Below are 19,839 nucleotides of genomic sequence, written 5' to 3' on the forward strand. Positions count from 1 at the left end.
ACGTTGATCTATTTGTCTTTTATAAAGAGGATTGAAGAGAGTAGTATTGAATGAGTGGTCCACACGGTTATAGAAAATTCAGAAAAAGTTTCTCAGAAAGATGAGAAGGAAGTTTTAGACTTATTAGACTGGCAGACTTGAGAGACAGTCATTAATTCAGCCACCATTATTGAAAAAGAAGTTATCATTATCATTTTAAAGGAATATGTGATGATATGGTTCATATATATAGATAATTCAAACATGTATACTGGTTGGCAAGTAAACGTTTCCCAGTCCTATTCAACGCTTTGTCGGAGTGTGAATATGTACTAGTATTTGTATACGAGTTCAGGCTTTAAACTGTAAGGTCAGAAACATTTTGCTTCTTCCATATACGAGATAAAGTTGAAACAGATCTCTTGCAAACAAAGCATTTAAGGTCAGTAATTTCTTGCTTATATTAAAAAACTACAAAATCTGATATCTTTGTATCGCAACTTTATGTTTAAAATTGTTTTTTCTTTCCAAACTCAGTCTCGGTTTACATTGAGGGAAATGAATCATAACAAACTAGATTCACCAATCTTTTAAAACTAATGAATCATTATTTAACGTCAATGTAGTCATTCCATTTTTAGTGATGATGAACCGTTTGGGATGGATCATTGCTCTCTTGGGTCTCTTCAAAGTTACTGCTTCATTACTGCACCGTGTCCAAAGAAGTCGTGATGAGGAGGGTACTACTCCTGAGGATGAGGTGATAATAAACTTTTAGGAGTTTTATTTTAACATCTTAGAATATTTCCTCTGATTCTGCTTCTATTAATTTTCATGTGAAATACTATGTGCTTCTGCTTCTACTCATAAACTCAGTGAAGACTCCTATAACATGAATTGGTACACGAGCATGTCAGAATAAGATTATTAAATACAAAAGCTGATGTTATTTTGTATTGCAACTTTTGGGGAATTAGTCACTTTAGTTCCTGATTGGGAAAAAGAGTAATCACTTTAGTCCCGGAATGCTGAGAAATTGCAAAACAGTCCCTGAATGTAGACTCTGTTGGTCAATTTCAGGGACTAACGGAGTCTACATTCAGGGACTAAATTGATTAACGAAGTCTGCATTCAGGGACTAAATTGACTAACATAGTCTACATTCAGGGACTATTTTGCAATTTATTTGCATTCATGGCTAAAGTGACAACTTCTTTCTTATTTAAGGACTAAAGTGACTAATTTCCCTGCAACTTTATGTTTTAAATTGTTTTTTATTTTCAAACCCAGTCTTGGTTTACACTTTAAAACAACTTCTTTCTTATTTAAGGACTAAAGTGACTAATTTCCCTGCAACTTTATGTTTTAAATTGTTTTTTATTTTCAAACCCAGTCTTGGTTTACACTTTAAATTGAGAAAAATGATTGTTTTATAACTTTACTCAATTTTTTTTTTTATTTTCTCACCAATACTTTAAAGAACAATATTTTAAAGCATAATCCTTTAAAAAAAAAAAAAAATTCAAAGAACAATATTTTGAACATAGAAAATGTTTAAAATAATTTTTTAGGATTCTTTTTCGGATCAAATTGAAGTGTGAAAATAATTTGATACCATTAATTAGTGTATAGTATTTTGTACTTAGAAAACGTTCATATCTATAAAATAATATCCATTCAATTTGTTTCAATAATTGATTTTCACCCATATTTGTTTTTTTGTTTTGTTCTGATTTTGTCGTATTAATGCGATGTTTGGTTTGTTCGTCATTTTGGTGTGACATTGTTGTTTTGTCTGTCTCGTTGCGGTGTTTGTGATCGACAAATTAACTCTGATTCAATGTATATTCAATTAATGACTTTGATGTCTTCACCGTTATAGTTTTAGATACATGGATAATTCGGACACTTTTTTCGTCATATTTGTAGACATTGTATTAACCTTGGGCATTTTGCCCTTACAGAAAGACCCCTGGGTGTTCCTGACACTTTTTTAACTCCGATCCAATTTTAACAATTTTGAATTTGTATTATTGGATGTTTATTCATTTGAGTGAATGGATGCTTTTTTAGTACAAAAAATAAAGGACAAGGCTGGCAGCACAAAATCAAAGGACAAGGCTGGCTGTATACTTCATTAATGTTTTTATTGCTTCACTTTTCTTCAAATCTTTTGAAATATTGTTATTGCATTTCTGTTTCTTAGAAAGGTTCAATTACTAAAATTTAGAATTTTTTTAACATGAAACGAATTAAATATGAATTTTTGAAAACGATAAAAGTTAAAGATAAAAGTAATAAAATATGGACATATAAATCAAATTTTGCGATAATTTTTTGCGGAAGAACTTTTAGTAATGTTCTTAACACGTCTACAAAAAATTGTTAAAAAACTTAAAAGTTTAAGCATAAATTAAACAAATTTGAATTGAGCATAGACTAATACTGAGTGCATAGTATTTTTGTAAGGACTAAAACAACTATTAAAATTAAGTAAGGACTAAACTTAAAATGCCTCAATTTTATAGGGACTAAAAACATATTTAACCCAACAAAAAAAGTCAGATGTGGCATTCACTTGTGCTTCACCGTTTGCTCAATCAGCAACAATTAACAGCGAGGACCTATTTTGCTAACGAAAAAAAACATCGGGAACCAAAAATTTAATAAAATTTAAGTAGGGACTAATGTTAGAAACGCGCCTATTTTTTTTTTGGTAATAAAACGCGTCTATTTATAGGGACCTAAAACATAATTAACCCTAATATTAATTATACCAGAAATATGTATTAATAATAAAAATGTTTGTCTAACATGTGTAATATTGCACATTTTAAATCATCTAAAAGCAGTAATTTTTTATTGAAAAACAAACAATTATTTATTAAAAAACTAAACATTTAATATAAAATGAACAAATTCCAAAACAAAGTTACTATTTTAAACATTTTAACACGTGTAATGTTGCACATGATAGAAAAACCCATCATAAAATAACACAAAAAAATCATTTTTAATTACTTGGTCTTAATGCAACACGTTAAAAATGACATCAATTTTTGATTTAGTAGTAGTTTTCACCCCCTAACTTTCACGAAGTTGCGATTTTGACCTATAAGAAAAAAAGCTACAAAATTGTCCCATAAGTTTTGCAACTGTAGCAGTTTTGGCCTCCCAAGATCAATTTTTGGTATAAAATAATAACACGTGGCACCTCAGTTAGGATGCCACGTCAGCGTAGATCTAGTCAAAATTGGTCTTGGAGGCCAAAACTGCTACAGATGCAAAACTTAGGGGGTGGGTTTGTAGTTTTTTTTTTCATATGGAGAACAAAATCGTAACTTTTGGAAAGTTATGGGGTTAAAACTGCTGTTAAGCCTTTTTATTATTAAGTAGTAGAATTTTTAATTGTTGCTGTATTTTGTTTATGTTATTCGGATCTCACCTAAATTTTTATGAAGAATCTAATACTTTTTTTTTTTTTTTGGTAATAAGTTGAAGAGTGTAGCAGAAAAGACAATGTCAAACAGTACTCCTCAATCAAATTATGATGTTTTTGTAAGCTTTAGGGGCGTGGACATCCGTCACGGCTTTCATAGCCATTTGGTTGAGGCTTTTTCTCAAAAGAAAATACATGCTTTTGTTGATGAGAAACTTGAGACAGGAGATGAAATAGAACCTTCACTTCTTAAAGCAATCGAAGGATCATCCATTTCATTGATTATATTCTCAGAAAACTATGCTTCTTCACATTGGTGTTTAGATGAGCTTGTGAAAATAATTGAGTGCAAACAGAAAGATGGGCAGATTGTAATACCCGTTTTCTATTGGGTTGATCCTACTGATGTACGACATCAAAAAAAGAGTTATCAAAATGCATTTTCTAAACTTGAAAAAAGGTTTAGTTTGTCCAAGGTGCAGAGCTGGAGACGTGTTTTGCAAATATCTTCTAATTTGTCGGGAATCACGTCATCAATGTTTCGGTTAGTTTTATCAACCTATACATTTTGTGTTTTATATATATATATATTCATTTTATCTATATATTAGCGGAAAGATGATACATTAATCCACATTTTTTTTTTTAAGTATATCCACATTCTTTCTTTTGTATATTTCTTTGCATATTCGTTGTAAAATATTTACTTTAGTTTAATCCAGTTATGCATTTTTCGATTTAAATTGGAAAAGAAGTTTAGATTATTAAGGACAAATTTGCAGAAACAAACATACAGCTAACATATAATTAGTTTTATAATTTCCTATGATTTTGAAATAGAATAAGATTTAAGTTTGAATTTGAAAAAACCCATTTAAGTTTGTCTAATGGTGTTGCTTTGAGATCTTGACGTATGCTCCTTTCAAGGCGGCCCTAGAATTGATTCTCTGTCAATTTTAGTGGGTTAATTTGGATTCTTAAAAAAAAAGTTTAAATTTGAAAGAGTTTTACACGGTTATGGGTAATTTTAGTCAGAAAAGATTCGACAAAAGTTTGTTTGAGTTCCTTTATATTTGTGTGTCTCTGGCAGCCCGATGCACAAAAAATAAAGATTGTTTGGAAAAGATATGGAGAGATGAGACCAGGTCTTTCGAATTCTCTGACTTAATCTGTTTGGTACACTACACCTATTTCATATGAATATTTCTCTAGTTTCACGATGGTTAACTAAATTATCCCTAAACAATCCCTTGACTTAGGACCCTCTTCTCAGATTACAGTCCTAATTCCTTAGGTGATCTAATATTCTTTGAAGGTTTTAAGAACGTTAACCTAATATCACAAATAAACGATTATCCATTTCTAGACTAACCCTGTTTATTTGAACAATTCAATTAGGTCTAAGTTGTAAGCTATGGTCAGTAGTCCTTCAATCTTACCGATGCAGATTATATGGTGTCAATATATAAAAAACATTAAGAACAATTGAATTGAATAAAACTTGATTGATATTCACATGAAATAGAATTTCAAAGCAACATGGTTCAAACTAAGTTATATCAGATTTATCTCAGACCTAATCTCTAAGAGATTTAGCTACTCATAATCGAAATCACAAATAACATAATCAATGGAATAATTAAAACATACATAAACTGTCTATGAGTTGGTTAGAAAGCCTCCTCTTCAGTCCTTTGCTATCAAAATCGCACTTTAGGTCTCCAAAATTATGAATCCCTAATTCTGAAACTTAATTATGCTTAAATAGGAAAATATGTGCCTCCAATCGTGACACGATTTTCAGTAATCGTGTCACGATTTTGCCTTTAGTAACAAGTTTCTAAAAATTACGGTTTCTCAAATCGTGTCACGATATAGCCATCGTGACACTTTTTCTCAGGAAAATTGTTCATTCTTCTAGTCTTCAAATCGTGTCACGGTTTTCAGTAATCGTGACACGTTTTCTTATTCTTCCCAATCTTTAGTTTTCTCTGCTTTTCTTGGTGTCTAAGCTTGCTTGTGAACTCAAAATACCAAGGAATTAGATTAAAAATTACGTAATGACAAGGTGTCATCACATATTTTAGAATTCTTTTTACTTGAGTGAGATGACTCATTTTGGGTTTGGCTTAATATTTAGCACATACTCCTATAGCGAAAGTGATATCAGGTTTACTGGCTGCAAGATACAGGAGACTTCCTATCATACTTCTGTAAAGAGTTTGATCCACATTTTCACCTTTTTCATCTTTGGTCATGTTCAGGTGGGTTGCTGCAGGTGTCCTTTTGTGTTTGGCTCCTTTTAGGCCAAATGTCTTTACAATACTCTTAGCATACATACTTTGAGATATAAAAATGTTATCTTCCATTTGTTTGAGTTATAGGCCAAGAAAATAGGTTAGTTCACCCACTAAGCTCAATTCAAATTCAGATTGCATTGGTTGGACAAAATGTTGAACCATCTGGTTTGACATTCCTCTACAAACAACGTCATCAACGTATATTCGAGCTATCATCAGTCTGCAACCTTCATCTTTAACAAACAAAGTCTTATCAACTTCTCCCTTTCTGTAACCATTATTGACAAGGAATTATGTTAACCTTTCATACCATGCCCTATGTGCTTGCTTTAAGCCATAAAAAGCTTTTCTTAGTTTGTACAGATGTTCAGGGTAGGCAAGATCAATGAAGCCCTTTGGCTGTTCAACATATACTTCTTCATTCAAGTAATAATCTTATTGATTCTAATCGAGAAACCGGTGCAAAGGATTCGTCAAAATTCACACCTTCGATTTGGGTATATCCCTGAGCAACAAGCCTGGCTCTGTTTCAGGTTACAACCCCTTTTCATCGGATTTGTTCTTGAAAATCCATTTTGTACCAATGACATTCACTTCTTCAGGTCTTGGAACCAATTCCCAAACTTCATTCCTTCTGAACTAACCCAATTCTTCTTGCATGACATTGATCCAGAATTCATTAGTAAGAGCTTCTTTAACATATTTTGGTTCAACTTTTGAGACAAAGCATGAGTTGGATATCACTTATCTAGACCTGGTTGTAATCCCTTGGTCAGGATTTCCTATAATCAGATCCTTGGGATGATTTTTCTGAATTCTGATGGAAGGCCCGTTGTTGGTTTAAGGTTCATCGGTCTCAGTTCCAACACCTTCATCATTGGATCTTGTATCTTTTTGCACTTCAGGTTCATCACTTTACAGGTATGATGTTCCAACATTTTCCTCAACATCTGTTCTAATCTCATAAGGGGAGTCATCACTTTTGGGATCCATTTTCCTTCTTTGTTCTCTATCAGCAAATATGTAACATTTGCTTCCAAACACATGGAAGTATTTGACAGTAGGTTTTCTTCCTTTCCATAGTTCATAGAGAAAAGAGGAGATACCAGTTCTTAAGGTAACTCGATTGTGGATATAGCAAGCAGTGTTCATAGCTTCAGGCCAAAAGTGATTTGGAAGTTTCTTGGCATTCAACATTACCCTTGTTGATTCTTGAAGAGTTCTGTTTTTGCGTTCTACCACTCCATTTTGTTGAGGGGTGATGGGAGAGGAAAATTCATGACTGATTCCTTCTGAAAAGCAAAAATCAGAAAATCTCACATTTTCAAATTCCTTCCCATGATCACTTCTAATCTTAATAATACTTGCTTCTTTTTCTCTCTAAAGCCTTTGACATAGGTCTTTGAACACTTCAAAGGTATCAGATTTTTTTTAATGAAGTTTATCCAAGTAAACCTTGAATAATCATCTACAACCACACATGCATACCTCTTACTACCAAGGCTCTATACCTGAATAGGCCTCATGAGATCCATATGAAGAAGTTTAAGAACTCTGGAAGTAGTTTGATGTTGCAGCTTCAGATGTGACATCTTGGTTGGTTTTCCAATTTGACACTCACCACAGATTTTTCCTTCTTATATCATCAGCTTAGGCAATCCTCTGATAGCCTCCTAAGACACAATTCTTTTCAAGCCCTTAAGATTGAGATGACCAAGTTTCTGGTGCCAAAGATTTAATTCTTCTTCGTTTGTTACCAAGCACATGGATGAATTTGCAGTTTCTTGAGGTACCCATAAGTAGCAGTTTTCTTTAGACCTACCACCTCTCATAAGAACATCCTTCTTCTCATTTGTGATCAGACATTCTAATTTAGTGAAGTTAACATTTAACCCTTGATCACATAGTTGACTAATGCTAATCAAGTTAGTAGTAAGTCCTTTAAGCATAAGAACATTCTCAAACTTAGGTAGTCCAGCACGACCCAAATTACCAATTCCAGTAATTTCTCCTTTTGCTCCATCACCAAAAGTTATAAAACTGGTTAAGTAAGATCTGATATCCTCCAAGTAGTTCTTAACTCCAGTCATGTGTCTAGTGCATCCACTATCAAAGTACCAGTCTTCTCTAAAAGAAGCCCTTAGTGATGTGTGAGGTATATGAGCAACTTTAGTGACTTTAGGCTTCCAATCTTTTCTAGTTTTGTACATCACATGGTTACTTTTGGGTTGATTTCTGGGATACCCATACAGTTTATAACAATAAGGTTTTAGGTGACCATTTTTATTACAGTGGTGACATTTCCAGAGGGAGAACCTGACATTCTTTTGAGTTTTACTGGAGTTTTCAGAATGTCGAGACGTGTTTTTTCACATTGTGGAATCATATTATGTTTCAGAAGGAACAAACATAGTAGAAAGAGTCTTTCCATGTTTATTTAGTTGTTTGTAATTAAATCATATCCCTTGGACATTTCCAGCATTCTTCCCAACTAGGAAGATCTCATCAAGAGTGCCAGTCCCACTATTCAACATCCTTATGGTCATTGTCATGTTTTCAAGCTTAGAAGTCAAAAGTGTTACCTCATGTTGAAGGTCAGATTTTCTTGAGAGAAGTTTCCTTTTTTCAATTTGCAGTTGAGTTATAGTCTTCTTCTATATTTCTCTGGTCTTAACCAACTCTTCACTTCTGGCACAATGTTTTTTGTAGGAATCAACCCGTTCTTTGTAGGGGACTCCTTCATTTCCTTCATGTCTTCCTGTTAGAGCTGTCATACGATTGGAGTTTTCATTTTCTGATTCAAGTTCAGACATATCACCATCAGACCAGAAAACAGTTAGGCCATTTTCACGTTTCTTGAGATAGGTTGGGCATTCTGTTTCGATATGACCAAATCCTTCACAACCATGACATTGAAAACCTTTTCCATGACTTGTTTTATCTTCACTTATTTCCTTTCTTAGAAATTAACTTTTGATGTCAGTGAGATGTTCCTGACATTATCACCACGTCTTTTATCCATTTTCTTTAAAATCTTATTAATTAGCTTCCAAAGAAACACCAAAGCATCAGAAATTTCTCCATCAGTTCCCAAGTTACTTTGAGTTTGATCATCACTGGTCTCAAACACAAAATCAATGCTTTTATGAGTTTTTTCTTCAGTTTTTTCATTCATAGCCATTTCAAACGTTTGAATAGATCCAATAAGTTTTTCAACTTTCATACTCCTGATATATTGGGCTTCTTCAATAACGGTAACTTTCATGTCAAAGTTCTTGTGTAGAGACTTAAGAATTTTTCTGACCAATTTTTCTTTAGAGATATTTTCTCCAAGTGCATCGGAGGCGTTTGCTATGTCAAGAACATTCATGTGAAAATCACGAATAGATTCATCATTTTCACTGTTAGATTTTCAAATTTTGTAGCAAGCAGCTGCAGTTTTGACATTTTCACTTTGGATGTGCCTTCATGAGTAGTTCTTAGTACCTCCCATGCATCTTTAGCAACGATACAATTGTTTATCAATCTGAACATGTTTTTGTCAACTCCATTGAATAAGGCATTCAATGCTTTGGAGTTTCTAAGTGCGAGTTCATCTTCTTCCTTAGACCAATCCTTTTCAGGTTTCAACTCAGTTGTGTTATTCCCATCTTTGTCTTTGACAAGAGGACGATCCCATCCTTTGAGAACAACTTTCCAAGTCTTGCTATCAATAGACTTAAGAAAAGCTATCATACGAACTTTCCAGTAGACATAGTTAGACCCATCCAGAACAGGTGGTCTATTAACTTGTCCTCCTTCCCTTTCCATAGTACCAGAAAATATCTTCCATGTATCTCACACAGATGCAGAACAGGGTGCCTGCTCTGATGCCAATTGAAATTCTGGCACGCAGTAAAGATGTTATACTCAATGCCAAGACAAGTGCGATGTCAAGTATTATGTCAAGACATTGAAATAACACAAATGACTAATAATAAACAAGACAGTAGAAGAAGAAACACAAGATGTTTGTTGACCCAGTTCGGTGCAACTTCACCTACATCTGAGGGCTACCAAGCTAGGAAGGAAATTCACTAAGTAGTATCAATTCAAAGCATACATAAAAACCCTTGGTCTACTAGCTTCTCACTTAATCAATACCCGTGCAATTTCTACCTAAGACTCTCCCTTGTCCTAGATATGAGAACATCCGCCCACTTCCCCTTAATCACAGATCCAGTGATCTTCCTTTTTGTAATAAGAAAGTGGAGACACTCCCCTAATTCTACAAATCAACTCATTGTAAAGCCCCGAGTATTTTTGATAAAAAACTTTACGTCTAATTTCTTTCTTTTAAAAAGAATAAGACCATTTATTTTATTTTATTTTTACAATAGTCATGCATAATAAATTCCTAACTAGAATCTAAGAAAAATAGTTAAACTTATTTAATTACAATTCAAAAACCCAAATTTGTTCCCCACGTACACGCTTCAAGGAAAACATCAAACACACATCATCTGTTCTTTGGTACCTAAAATGTTGGTTGTAAGGGTTAGTCTTCAACACTCATGAAATAAAATCAATAATAAATTAAGACATCAAATAAGAATATACAGTCATCATCTAGGAATCGCGCTAAGACGTTTTTTTTTTAGTTTAAAATATTTATCACTCTAAAATATACTATAAGAAATGTTGATGCAGATGCATGAAATGCAAATAGACTATGATTCCGGATATAGCCCCGTTTGACATAAAATTTTAGTCGCTCCATTTGACATAATAATAAATCACCCTATTTGGCACTTGGTAATAATCGCCTCATTTGGCACTTAATAGTCCATTGAATCGCCCCATTTGACACTTGATAAAAATAATATAATAATCGCCCTTTTTGGCACTTAATATTTCATTGAATCGCCCCATTTGACACTTGATAAAATAAAATAATAATCGCCTTCTTTGACACTTAATATTCCATTGAATCGCCCCATTTATGAAATGCAATGATATGCATGCTATGCGGTCTTTTTTTCTTTATTTTTTTGATACTTAAACCCTATAAAATAATAAACTTGCACACAACCTCTAAATCACATACACCACAGAGAATCATTTTAACACAACAACATTTTCCATTTCACAAATAAGCAATCATAAATATTTGGGTTAATACCTCTTTTGGTCCCTGTAATATTAGCGAATTCCGATTTTAGTCCCTGTAAAAAAAAAGTTTAGATTCCATCCTTATCTTTTGAGATTCTACCACTTTTGGTCCCTCATTTAGACTTGTCAGCAGAATCTGCTGACGTGTCCTGCTGACTGTGTAATTATTTTAGTTTTTAATTTTTTTTAAAAGGAATCAGATGCCACATAGATTAAGTTGTTTGTTTTATTTAAAAATTAAATGAAAAACAAATTAAAATTACAATTAAAAAACCACAAAAATCAAATGCCATTGCTTTCCAACTTCTTCCATCGTTCTTTTTCTTCTTCACACGGTCCAGATTCTTCTTCTTCCTCTTCATCATAAACCCAAGAACAAGCTTCAACAAGTACAAGAATATGCAGCAAGCTTCATGTTCATATAAAAAAAACACATTCACAATTTCACAAATCCACAAAATTTCAAGAACAAAAACAAGAGCAACAACAACACAAACTTCAACAAGAAATCCACATATTCACTAATTCACAAAATTTCGACAAGAAATTCACAAATTCGGAGAGATTCAACCCATGCCAGATCTGACAAACACAAACCCAGAAAGCTTAAGCACAAATTCACATTTCAATTTCATTCCTAATCTTTTATGGATTTTTAAATCGAACTGCAAAATACTCTAGATCCCCAAATTGATTTCGAAAATATTTAACCATTTTCCCGCCTTTATGAATTTGCTGGATTTGTAGGGTTGGTATGGATTCAGATATGGGTTTGGAAAACTCTTACCATTTTTCCCCTTCATAAATTTCAATTTTTTTGTGAGTTTTCTCTTCATGTACTTGATGAATTTGATGAGATAGGGGATTAAAAGAGAGGAAAGGTCTGTGCTTTTTGGTTGGAAGATGAGAAGATCCGAGAGAGAGAGAATGAAAGATGTGAGAAAATATGAAAATATTAGATTTTTGTTTTTTTAATTAGTTTTTTTTAATTTAAGTTTTTGAATTTTTTAAAATGGAAATAATTCTAAATTTTAGGTGGACGCAGTCAGCAGGGACCAAAAGTGGAAGAATCACAAATGATAGGAATGGAATCAAACTTTTTTTTTTACAAGGACCAAAACCGGAATTCGCTAATATTATAGGGACCAAAAGAGGTATTAACCCTAAATATTGACACATTCATCAAATCACATACTTTAACAAAATTGCTAATCACCAATTCTTGTAATTATCAACTACAAAAAAATTAATAAAAACATAATAAATCTTTTCACTCATCCATCGAATCTAGAAACATATCAAATTCAACATCATAAGCTATCATTTTCATTTAAATCATGGTCAAGACTAGAGCCCATACGTTGAGAGTTTTCTTCCTAGACACAAAAGTTCCTGGAGACAAACAATGGCTCTCATGAATTCTCACAAACATTGGTTCAAGGTTTCCTTTTGGTGCTACCTGAATTTGAATCGATACGAAGGGATTGTTTGTATCACTTTCAATCAAATGATAGCCTTTAAGAGGAAATGGTATATTGTTAGAAATGAATCAGAGAATAGAGAGAAAGGACAACAAAACAATTCTTACCTCAAGACTCCATAAAAAGATGCGATTGGGTTGACAATTATGCGGTGATGAGGGTTTTTGTTTGTTCTTGACAGAGTATGAATTATGTGAGGCAAGTATTTATTTATATGTGTGGAAGGTCTGATGTTTGTGTGAGAACTAAGAAAACCGAGGTTGAGAGAAGAAAGGAAGAAACACGTAACAAATGAGATTAAAGGGAGTTACCGAATTTAAGTAGAGAGATGGAGAGAAGTTCGGCTCTGTTTGGTAAAAAGAACGGATAGCTGATAAGTTAGCTGATTTCTTATAGCTGATAGCTGATAGGTTATAGCTGATAGTTATATATAAGCTAGTTATGATGTTTGGTAAAAATAGCGGTTTAACTAGCTGATAAATGTAAAATTACATAAAAGGACATTATTAATTCATATAAAGTTTATATAAGTTAATATTTAAAATATTTGATAATTTAATTTTTTTAATTTAATAAATGTTTATATATCATTAAATTATTTTGTTTGGTAAAAAAAAATTTCATTTTATTTCATTAAGTTTCCAGTTTTTATACTTTAAAAAGAACGAAGGATAAAAAAAAAAACAACGAAAATATATATGTATCCGTATATATACATACCTAGCAGTAGCACAATTGAAAATAAAAATTACATACAACAATTAAAAGAACAACAAGTCAACAACAATAGAAAAATAATCTGTACGTATAATAGATTAATTAATTATAAAGGGTAAACATAGGTTTTAGTGAAAATAGCAAGGGTAAAGATGGAAGAAAAAATGATAAGCTATAAGTTATAAGCTCAAACGCTACTTGAAAGCATTTGGAAAATAGCTTATAAGCTCGTGAAATAAGCTATAAGCTCGTGGTATAAGATCATTACCAAACATAGCTTTTTTGATCAAATGAACTTTTAAGCTATCCGCTATATCTATAAACTATAAGCTAATTTTTTGGTCTAGGAAGAAACGTGTAACAAATCATGGCACACACTACCTATTTATTTTCCCATGCATGCTTTGACTAACCACCTATTATATATTAAGGCTACACGTCTCCATTATAAAAAAAGACTAGAAACTAGAAATTAAAGATAGAGTAATGATATTTTGACATCCATTTGATGACAACTTTGTTGACAACCTTGTTTTTCTCACTTTTTATTGGTCAAAAACAATGGAGAGAGAAAAAGGAAGAGAGATGATAACAATATCATGTGAGTATGAAAGAGAGAGTTGTCTAAAAGTTGTCAAAAAATAGTTGTCAAAATATCATTTCTCTTAAAGATATCATACTTAAAAATTAATAATATCCTAAGCAAATATAATTTAATACTGCTAGCTTGCTATACCTTATTATGATTTTACTTTAAAACCAAAGAGATCTAAATAATTAATAATGGAGCCTGTTATAATCTTTTTAAATTGTCTACCTATAATATAAATTGTTGAATAAATAATAAATCAAGAAAATGACTACAGAGGATATATACAATGTATATAAAACATCGGGATGTTACACTCGTGCTTATAAGCTTTGAGTGATTTCTAAGAATTACAACTCAACTACAAAGTCCAGCTCAATGCATCAGCGTGATACAAGAGTGGCTTACAAATAACAAAGAACAGACTAAAACCGTAAATGACTCTTTTTGAAATGACGGCTTCAGTGATCAATTAGGTCTTGAGTCTTCCTTTATATAGCCTGATTGCAGAATGAGCTTGATGCACAAATCCGGCTAATAATCAGTTGAATCACAAGATTTCAGCACAAAATATTCTAAAGCAAATCCGATGTTTTCTTAAATGTTGCAACAACATTTCTTAAGGACTAAACTAAGTATAAACCGTCTATCTTTGCTTCTAGAAACACGATTCTTGGTCAACTCTTTACGTGAATTAAATATTCAGAGAATATTCAGGAAATCTTCACGTTTACAATAAATATCCAAGTAAGCGGAACAGGACATACTATGATGTCGTGCCAATATGTTAAGATATCTTGTCTGACATCTTGCTAGAACTATTGTTTTAACAAAATGTAGCTCACACATGTCTACAAACCCAACACTCTTAACAAATGTCCGGAGAACACTCTTTATCATTTTCTTTTTTATATTTTTCTGTCAAAGTAATTTTCACTTTTGAATATCATCAGTGTAGTATTTTTTTTATTAATATATTCTTATTTATTAACTACTCGATTAACTACAATGAATATAAGTGTTTTAATAAATGATGCTAAATTTACAATTAAAATCAACTCAACAAATCATTTCATTAAGAATCATGTACAACTCAACAAGACAATTAAAATGAGACGGATGATGTATTTCATTTCATCTATTTACATTTCATCTATTTGTGTATAAATAGATGAAATGAAATATATCAACCGTCTCATTTTAACTACGATAAATAGTTAAATGTATTATTGAAAAAGCAATATTATAGTGCATTGAACTACGAAAATTACAAGTAAAAAAATAGGAACAATTTTTTTAGTATTCATGAACAGAGATACACACACAATATGCTCATGTTAACCTCTCACCAATAGAAACTTACAAGCAAATAAGGTGAAAGCAGTTCCTACATTGCCAATAATTTTAATAATTTTTCTGTCTTTGATGGATAGGAATGATGCTCAGCTGCTTGATGAAATCATCACTCGTGTGTTGGAGAAATTGAGTAAGCATCGGTCGTGTGTTAAATCAAAAAGACTTGTTGGAATTGACAAACCAGTTGCAGATTTGAATTCATTGTTAAAGAAAGAGTCAGAACAGGTCCGTGTTATTGGAATTTGGGGCATGGGCGGTATTGGCAAGACAACTATTGCACAAGAAATATTTAGCCGAAATCGTTCCGAGTATGAAGGTTGTTGTTTTTTGGAAAAGGTCAGTGAAAGGTTAAAAACACATGGTGGAGTTGGATGTTTAAAGGAAAGCCTTTTATCTGAACTATTGAAAGAATCCAAGAAAGAATTGTCCAGTGATATAAAGAGACGGATTGGCCGCATGAAGGTTCTTATCGTTCTTGATGATGTCAAGGATACAGACCAGCTGGAAGAGTTATTTGGAACTCTTGATTGGTTTCGATCCGATAGTAGAATAATTCTAACAACCAGAGATAAGCAAGTACTTATCACTAATGAAGTTGATGATGATGATCTATATGAGGTTAGGGTATTGGATTCTAATGAAGCACTTGAGCTTTTCAATTTGAATGCCTTTAAACAAAGTCATCTTGAAATGGAGTACTATGAGCTATCAAAGAGGGTGGTCGATTATGCCAAAGGAATTCCATTAGTTCTTAAAGTTTTGGCTCATCTGCTTCGTGGAAAAGATAAGGAAGTATGGGAAAGTCAGCTGGACAGACTTAAAAAACTGCCAAGTAAAAAAGTTTATGATGTAATGAGACTCAGTTATGATGATCTTGATCGTTTAGACCAACAATATTTTTTAGATATAGCATGTTTCTTCAATGGGTTGAATTTGAAAGTGGATTACATGAAACTTTTATTGAAAGATTCTGATAGTGATAATTCTGTGGCTGGTGGGTTAGAAACTTTGAAAGATAGAGCTCTTATAACCATTTCTGAAGATAATGTTATATCTATGCATGACATTCTACAAGAAATGGGTCAGGAGGTTGTTCGCCAAGAATCTATTGAAGACCCTACAAAATGCAGTCGGTTATGGGATCCTGATATTATTTTTGATGTATTGAAAAATGACAAGGTAAAATTTATGGCGTTTTTAGACAACATTTGTCATTTTGGTAAAAAATATTGATTTTCTTTTACATTTGTGGCAGGGTTCTGATGCCATTAGAAGCATAGATGGTTGCTTGTCAGCATGTAGAAATCTGAATTTAAGCCGTCATGTATTTGATAAGATGACCAACCTGAAATTTTTGCATTTGTCAGAAAGTGGGTACAGTAATGACTGTTCGGTTCTTCTTCCTCAAGGGCTTCAATCTTTTCCAACTAATCTAAGATATCTTTCTTGGATGAATTACCCTCTAAAATCATTGCCAGAGAAGTTTTCTGCAGAGAATCTTGTTACATTGATCTTGTTTGATAGTCGAGTGGAAAAGCTTTGGTGTGGAGTGCAGGTAATTGAATATGTGTTTCAGATTAAATTTATCCTAATTCAAGGAATTATAAATTAATTACTTAAGCTTATTTTTGATGTCACCATATATTTTTTTGGTAGCAGGATCTAGTTAATTTAAAAAAAGTTACACTCGCTTATTCAAGAAACCTGAAGGAGTTACCAGACTTTTCAAAAGCCACAAATCTTGAAGTATTCGAAATTGCAGGTTGTTTAAATTTGAATAGCGTCCATCCATCTATTTTCTCTCTTAACAAGCTTGTGCAATTGAATCTATCGTATTGTCCCATCAATGCACTTCCATCATCTATTGGATGTCAAAGCAATCTAGAAACCCTGGATTTAGGTAGAACTGATATTGAGATCATACCTTCAAGCATCAAGAATCTTACAAAACTAAGAAAACTAGACATACACTGTTGCACAAAGCTTCTGGCTCTACCCGAGCTTTCTTCATCGATTGAAACTCTACTTGTTGAAGACTGTAAGTCACTGAAGACTGTATTGTTCCCTTCAACAGTTGCTGAACAATTCAATGAAAACAAGAAAAGGGTTGAGTTCTGGAATTGCTTCAACTTGGATGAACTTTCTCTCTTTAATATTGGGCTGAATCTGCAAATCAATTTGTTGAGGTTTACACATCAACATTTATCAACACTGGAACATGACGATTATGTTGAAAGTTATGTTGATTACAACAAAGATAACTTTGATTCTCATCAAGCAGTGTATGTGTATCCAGGAAGTAGTGTTCCAGAGTGGTTGGAGTACAAGACAACACAGGATGATATGATTATTGATCTCTCTCAGCCTCATCTCTCCCCTTTGTTGGGCTTTGTTTTTTGCTTTGTTATTGCTAAGGATTCCAAATTGTTTTTCGAAATGAAATTGAAAATCTCTACAATTGAGGGTGGCGATGAAAAGGATAGTATCGATATCTACTTGCATAGGTCATTGGAAATTGAATCAGATCATGTGTGCATGATATTCAACCAACCATGTTCTCAGTACCTAACTAGAATAGCAAAAAATCAGACAAGCTTCAAAATCAAGGTTACAGCATGGTCAATATCCTGGTTTGATGAAGTAGAAAGAGAGATAAAGTTGAAAGGGTTTGGCATGAGCCCCATAAACCAGTCAACATATCAAACGGAAAAAGATAGATATGGTATAGCTTCAAAAGGAAACAAAAGGAAAAGAAAATGGGCAATGCTATATCTCTAGAAAAATAACATCAAGAATTCTTCAAGAATAAAGAGTAGCCAATCACAATGCACTATTTGCCACAATTCAAGGAGGTGTGACTGAAAAATAGGAAGTGGACAAATAAATCATCCAATTAAAATTTGCCAACTGTGTCTTGAAAAATTCTTGAAGCTATTTTTCTTGAGAAGTAGCATTTTCCAAAGAAAATAGAAGGTGCGACAAAACAAAGTGTGACAAAAGCCTTAAATGCTGTTTGCCTTAACCCTCAAATGTTGTTGGGAGCAGTTTTTTTGTTTAGTGTATCACTGTTGACTTTTATGCAAAGTTTATTGTGTTGAAATAGTACAATATTATTATGGTTGAGAATGTATGAACAGGCCCTTATTTTTTTATCAACCATTTGAATCGCTTTCATTTTTAAAAAATTTGTTTGGATAGAATACGAAATAATTTCATCGTTATTATTTTTGGGCCCCTTTTTAAAATTTTGGGTCAAATTTGAAAATTGGAAATTGAAAAATAGGGGTCGATTCACGTATTTCAAAAATTTTGAGGGGTCAATTTGTAAATTTTGAAAAAAAATTGAGGGGTCAATTTCTAGTTTTTTAAAAAAATTGACGTCAATTTATAATTTTTGGAAATTTATTAAGGTCAATTTGAAAATTTTGAAAACTATGAGTACACAAATGCAAAATTCGAAAAAAAATCTAAGGAATAATTTTTGAAATTCTTAGCTTTTAGGTGTCATTTAAAATTCTCTAAATTTAACTTGAACAAAATACTTTATAAATTTCCATCAAATTGAAAATTCTCTAAATTATCATTCAAACAATAATTTTGTTTTTTTGAAGGAACATTCAAACAATAAAATTTATTTACAAGGATTTGAATTTCCTCAAAAAATTACATTACTTCAAAATATTCTTCTATACCTCAAAAAACGATAAAGATTTTGCGATGAATGATAAAGAAAAACCCAAACGAAACGTTCCAAATTAATTTTACCATTCATCGCAAAACATTCATCTTTTTTTGAGGTAACATCTCTATTTCTCTCTACCTGGACTTCCCGATACAAGTTCCATTCCAAGGTTTGGTACATTCTCTCTAAGAAATGATTTGCTCAAGAAACTTCATATTTACAGTTACACCCAATTCATATAGTTAAGGAAGCGTACTCACGTGCCAAGAATATATTTTTTTGGGTTCATATACGAAGTCACAAATACAACATAAAACTCACACATAACTTCAAGACACCGAAATCAAAACTAAATAAAGATGTTCAACTTAACAATATTGACATTACCTGTTGTGTTAGGCTTTGCAAACATGTGACAAGAATATAATAGAGTGCTAATTGAGTTTTATGTTAATTTTGATGAAATATTAGTCTTGAAGGACTTTTTTTTTCAAAAATATTTAGTGGGAATTCGCCCCACTCGCCATATCCAGCCATGGATTTGGGTGTGTGAAGTTTTGTAGTGACAAAAATGATTTTGAATGAATTATTGGGTAAAATTGATTTTACATATAAGTGAGTGGAATGTAAAGTGATTCATGTTCGGATAGATTCATCTAAAAGTAGAACAATAAATTTTAGTGAAAAAAAATATGATGTTTTGAGTCAAAACTTATAAATCCTAGCTTTAAGTTATAATCAATTTTAGAGACAAAATCAATTCTTGTCAACATCACCGGAACATGTCAAAATAAATAGAAAATTGATCCGCACTATCTCTCTAAATGAATAGAGGAAAAATGATTACAAAATCTATAAAAAAAAAAAAAAAAGTCAAGGTTAATTAAGAGAGAGATGGAGAGAAATTGATGGAGAGTTTGAATTGAGAGAATTCAAATTCATTGAACCACCATTATTAAATTTTATTAATTAATAAACTTAAAGGAAAGTGCATGTCACATGTTCATACAAATTTTGTTGTTGAATTGAGATTATACATGATTCACACAGATATTTCCAGCATGTTTACTGTTTGGCAAGTCAATGCTCTAATATTTTATACTTAAATAATGTTGAAATTAATATTTGTCTAATATACAAATCCA

The 19,839-nt window shown here is 32.2% G+C and overlaps 1 protein-coding gene across 7 annotated transcripts; it reads left to right on the forward strand.

Moving 5' to 3' along the window:
- Window positions 1-346: 346 nt before the first annotated feature.
- LOC146926248 (disease resistance protein RPV1-like) lies at window positions 347-18,168 on the forward strand. 7 transcript variants are annotated; one of them, XM_085758641.1, is made up of 7 exons: window positions 347-421; window positions 606-739; window positions 3,475-3,962; window positions 4,509-4,563; window positions 15,090-16,191; window positions 16,268-16,567; window positions 16,672-18,168. In XM_085758641.1, the coding sequence occupies exons 3-7, from the start codon at window positions 3,824-3,826 to the stop codon at window positions 17,788-17,790; spliced, it is 2,715 nt and encodes a 904-aa protein (XP_085614767.1). In that variant the 5' UTR covers window positions 347-421; window positions 606-739; window positions 3,475-3,823; the 3' UTR covers window positions 17,791-18,168. The 7 variants fall into 7 exon arrangements, with proteins under 7 accessions (XP_085614767.1, XP_085614765.1, XP_085614766.1 ...); XM_085758639.1 differs by having other exon boundaries at window positions 621-739; XM_085758640.1 differs by having other exon boundaries at window positions 621-739; window positions 3,481-3,962.
- Window positions 18,169-19,839: the final 1,671 nt, after the last annotated feature.

Source organism: Medicago sativa, chromosome 4 (genome assembly GCF_051527215.1).
Source record: "Medicago sativa cultivar Bolivia chromosome 4, Bolivia_mono, whole genome shotgun sequence".
Lineage (NCBI taxonomy): Eukaryota > Viridiplantae > Streptophyta > Magnoliopsida > Fabales > Fabaceae > Medicago > Medicago sativa.